The 3,754-nt window shown below is 29.0% G+C and overlaps 1 protein-coding gene across 1 annotated transcript in view; it reads right to left on the bottom strand.

The window, feature by feature from the left end:
- Positions 1-409: 409 nt before the first annotated feature.
- Positions 410-3,754, bottom strand: part of LOC100572258 — a 5,014-nt gene continuing 1,669 nt past the window's right edge. The window contains exon 3 of the mRNA XM_003240124.4: positions 410-834. Within this exon, the coding sequence (XP_003240172.1) occupies positions 464-834 (371 nt within the window). The 3' untranslated portion in view covers positions 410-463. The remainder of the gene's footprint in view (positions 835-3,754) is intronic.

Here is a 3,754-nt window from a genome sequence, read left to right as displayed (position 1 = left end):
AAAAGGGTTAAATTTTGTTTTTTTTATTCATTGGATTAAAGTACGGTTATGTTAGGATGGGATTTTGTATTAATTGATTATATTAATCCACTGTAGGTGGAATTAAGTAAAAACGAAAAACTTAGTATAACTTTAATACTTTAGAGTTAAATCATACGCATACGTACAAACAGCACGGAGTCCGCGATCTAACGGAAGTGGATTGTCTATACTTGCGTATACTAATAAATACAAGGTATATTAATACCTATATACCTAACATAATATATATGTATCTATTACGATATTATAATATACGGTAATATTTCTTAGTACCTGATCAGTATTATAAAAAACTTGAGTTTTAAAAATTGTTGCTTAAATTCTAAAAAATCTTTGGTAAAAACATTTATGAAAAAATGCATTGATGTCGATATTTAAAATCCTCTAAATTTTATTAAACGCCCATTCCATTAAACAATACTCATATGATGCTGAAAGCAGCAGCATAGCATATGATGCCTTCTGGTGGAAACAATTGTTGTTCATAAAACTTTTTGTTTAGTAACAATGGATTATTCGTAGTTGGCGATTTATGAGCATATGTTTTTTTCCTTACAACTGGCTCAGGTTCGTCTTTCAACAGGTCGGCATATACAGTTGGCGGTAAGATCATTTGTAAAGGTTTTACAGTTTCTGGAGGCATAGACGTGAACGGTTCCACCAATCCCAACGATCCACTCAGTGAAGCCACTAGGTACTTAGCGTATACCACACGTTCTAACATTCCTTCCTTGTCATTCATCGTGTCAAGTTTTCTTATCCATGCTGAGACTTTTTCCCGATCTCTACTGTCTGAAAGATATACAATACTATAATAGTATAATGTAATGTATGAAAATAAGCTATCTACCTATCGAAAAACACACAGTATCTACTCGCCAAAAAGCCACAGCCATGATAATAATCCCAAATTATCGCAATGCAATTTTATTAGTTACCTATTACACAATGCAATTAAATAATAAGGAAATAAATTCAACGACATCCATAAAAAAATCTAAGGAAGTATCTCCCAAAATCTGACCTGGCTACGCCTGCCACTGTTCTATGTTCATACAATTTAAAGATGATACTTATATTTTAAAAACTGAAATCCAACTTATTGAAAGACATGTTGATACTCATAAAAGTACTTAATATTCTGAATCTATAAATAATTAAATGAATGGTTACTACTTACTGAAGTTGTATCTATGAAATATATATAGGTAATAGTTGTTTTATGTTTTAAAATAATGTAGGTACCATATAGCTGTCCTTTGGAAATGCCTATAGTCCTTTAAATATTCTCAATTTAGGACAATGTTGTGGATTTGTGGAGCACTATGCAATATGTCAAGGTTGATTCCTTATTATTATTATTTGTAGCATAAGAGTACAAGACTTATTGAATAAAGTTGCCTATAAGAATGTACCTGATCAAAGAGTTTAAACTAGGCAATTTAAAGTATGATAGCTTGCATCACATGAGTATTGAGTAGATATTGTAAAAATACCTTCACAGATTTTTTAATTTCAAATAAATTTTAAAAACAAGTAAATAATAACCTGTGAGAAATATTTAACTTTGTAACTTAATTAATTATGACTTTTTAACTGAAGAGTGTGTAAACCATATTCCTAACTATTAATAATAACTAGTTACTAATTAATGATTATAAATAGGGCAAGGATTTTGATGCACTTGCATTTTCTTTCATAGTACTACAGAACATAGCTAATTAAAAACAAAATTCGATTCATTCATCACAGAGTTCAAATATGCAATTTTGATTTTGCTTTTTTCGCATTTTCTTATGATATTCATAAATAAATGCTTTTTTGGTACATTTTTGTCAGTTTATTAGTTTTTGTTAATTATACGCATATTTAACATATTTTGTAGAACATTCACGTACATATTTATCTAATTTATTATTTATTAATTTATTTTAATTGTATTATTATATATATTTATTTCGTGATTCCGTAGTCAAATATTATCGCCTTATCGGAAAATATTTCTGAAAATAGATTCTTAGATTTTGTCAAAGTGATTACCGAGTGGGGAGTAGTGGTTACGTTGACATTTATCGACATTTAATAAAACAGTTTTTAATTTATTTTTTTCAATATTTATAAATTGTGCTTAGTTGTTCTAAGAGTTACGTGGTCTGAACATATAAAAATGTGTTTAATAAATTATTTTTTGATATTAAAAATATTTTTCTGCTAAACTTAAAAATGTTCAAGTCTTTTTTAGTTGCATTTTCTTGGTTAAAATGCTTTTTTTTGTAGCATTATTGGCAATTTTTTAATTCCTTTATTGTAGGTTTTTAGTGCTTTATTTTCCTAGCCCTAATTATAAACATTGTAATGTCGGTACCTATGTTGAAAAAATGAATATTTGACAATGTATAGTACCTAGGTATTTATTTAAATGTAGATTATGCACATATTAATTAATTTGTATAACATGTAATTAAATTAAGTTATTTTAATAACATTTCTAATATCAATTCAAACTGCACTAACTTAACCTAACTTAAATGCGCCTATCCCACAATTATATAATATTACAACTCTCTCTTTCATGATTAGTAATAAAATTATCATCTATGACATTTGCAAGAAATCCTGAGTACGCTTATGATAATTATTATTATTAAGGGTCCCGGTGCCAGTTTTTCAAATTTTCTACAATTCTATAAAATGTGAAAATTTAATTTAATATTTTAGTTGCCACCTCAATTATAAGACTTTTCCACTAATCTACTACACAATACCTATTTAGGGGGGGGCGGGTTGATAGGGTGTATAATACACCCTATCAAAACGACTTTGCGGGAATAACTCTCAAGCTTTGTAGAATTGTCGGATTTTGATGACTATATTTTTATCTGAAAGAAGAAAACTTCCTCATCGGTCTCTGATTTTGTATTTTATATCAAATAATTGTAGGTATTAAAAAAATTGTAAAAAAATGCTTTTTATCTTGTATTTTTTAGACATATTATAAAGTTTAAGAATAAAATATTGGAAAACAGAGATCGATGCGGGCGGTAGAATATTTCCCTCTAGCAATTAAAAAAAAATTATAAAATTTGGTTGATTCTACAAGGCGGTATCGTTATTCCCGCAGAGTGTATTTTTGAGGACAAAATGGCATCGGCACCGGCTCCTTAATTAAAAAAAGTGGGTTACGCTATGCTGTACAGTAGGTTACAAATGGGTCACTGCAATGGATGGTGTTAAATTTGAATTCAATGATATAATATCATTGTATACGAAAAACGATTCTGAGCGAAGACAGCCAGTCAGCCTATGATACTTATAATTTATAAATACTATAAGTATATTTGGGGATACATATTATGGTGAATAAAGTAATCTATATGTATAAAAATGGAGACAAAAATGTATAACAATTCATCAATCGAGACGGCTGGTCCGATTTGGCTCAAATTTTTTTTAAGATGTTCGTAACTGTCAGGAGAAGGTTTTTACGAAATAAAATTTTAGGAAAATTCTCCGGAAAGGTAGGAAATATCAAATCTGTATGTCAAAAATACAACAGTGGCACAACAGTGCATTATATTATATAGGTTGCTATTGGTTAATCGGGCATGTTTGTTGATTTCATATAATATAAAAATGAATCGCAGAATGTGTTGCTAAGCGCAATAATTCTACTGTACGTGTGTTGTGACTGAACTCCTCCTAAATGGTTAGA

The sequence above is a fragment of the Acyrthosiphon pisum genome, chromosome X, assembly GCF_005508785.2.
Source record: "Acyrthosiphon pisum isolate AL4f chromosome X, pea_aphid_22Mar2018_4r6ur, whole genome shotgun sequence".
NCBI classification, from domain to species: Eukaryota; Metazoa; Arthropoda; class Insecta; order Hemiptera; family Aphididae; genus Acyrthosiphon; species Acyrthosiphon pisum.
This window is presented reverse-complemented; position numbering and strand designations above follow the sequence as displayed.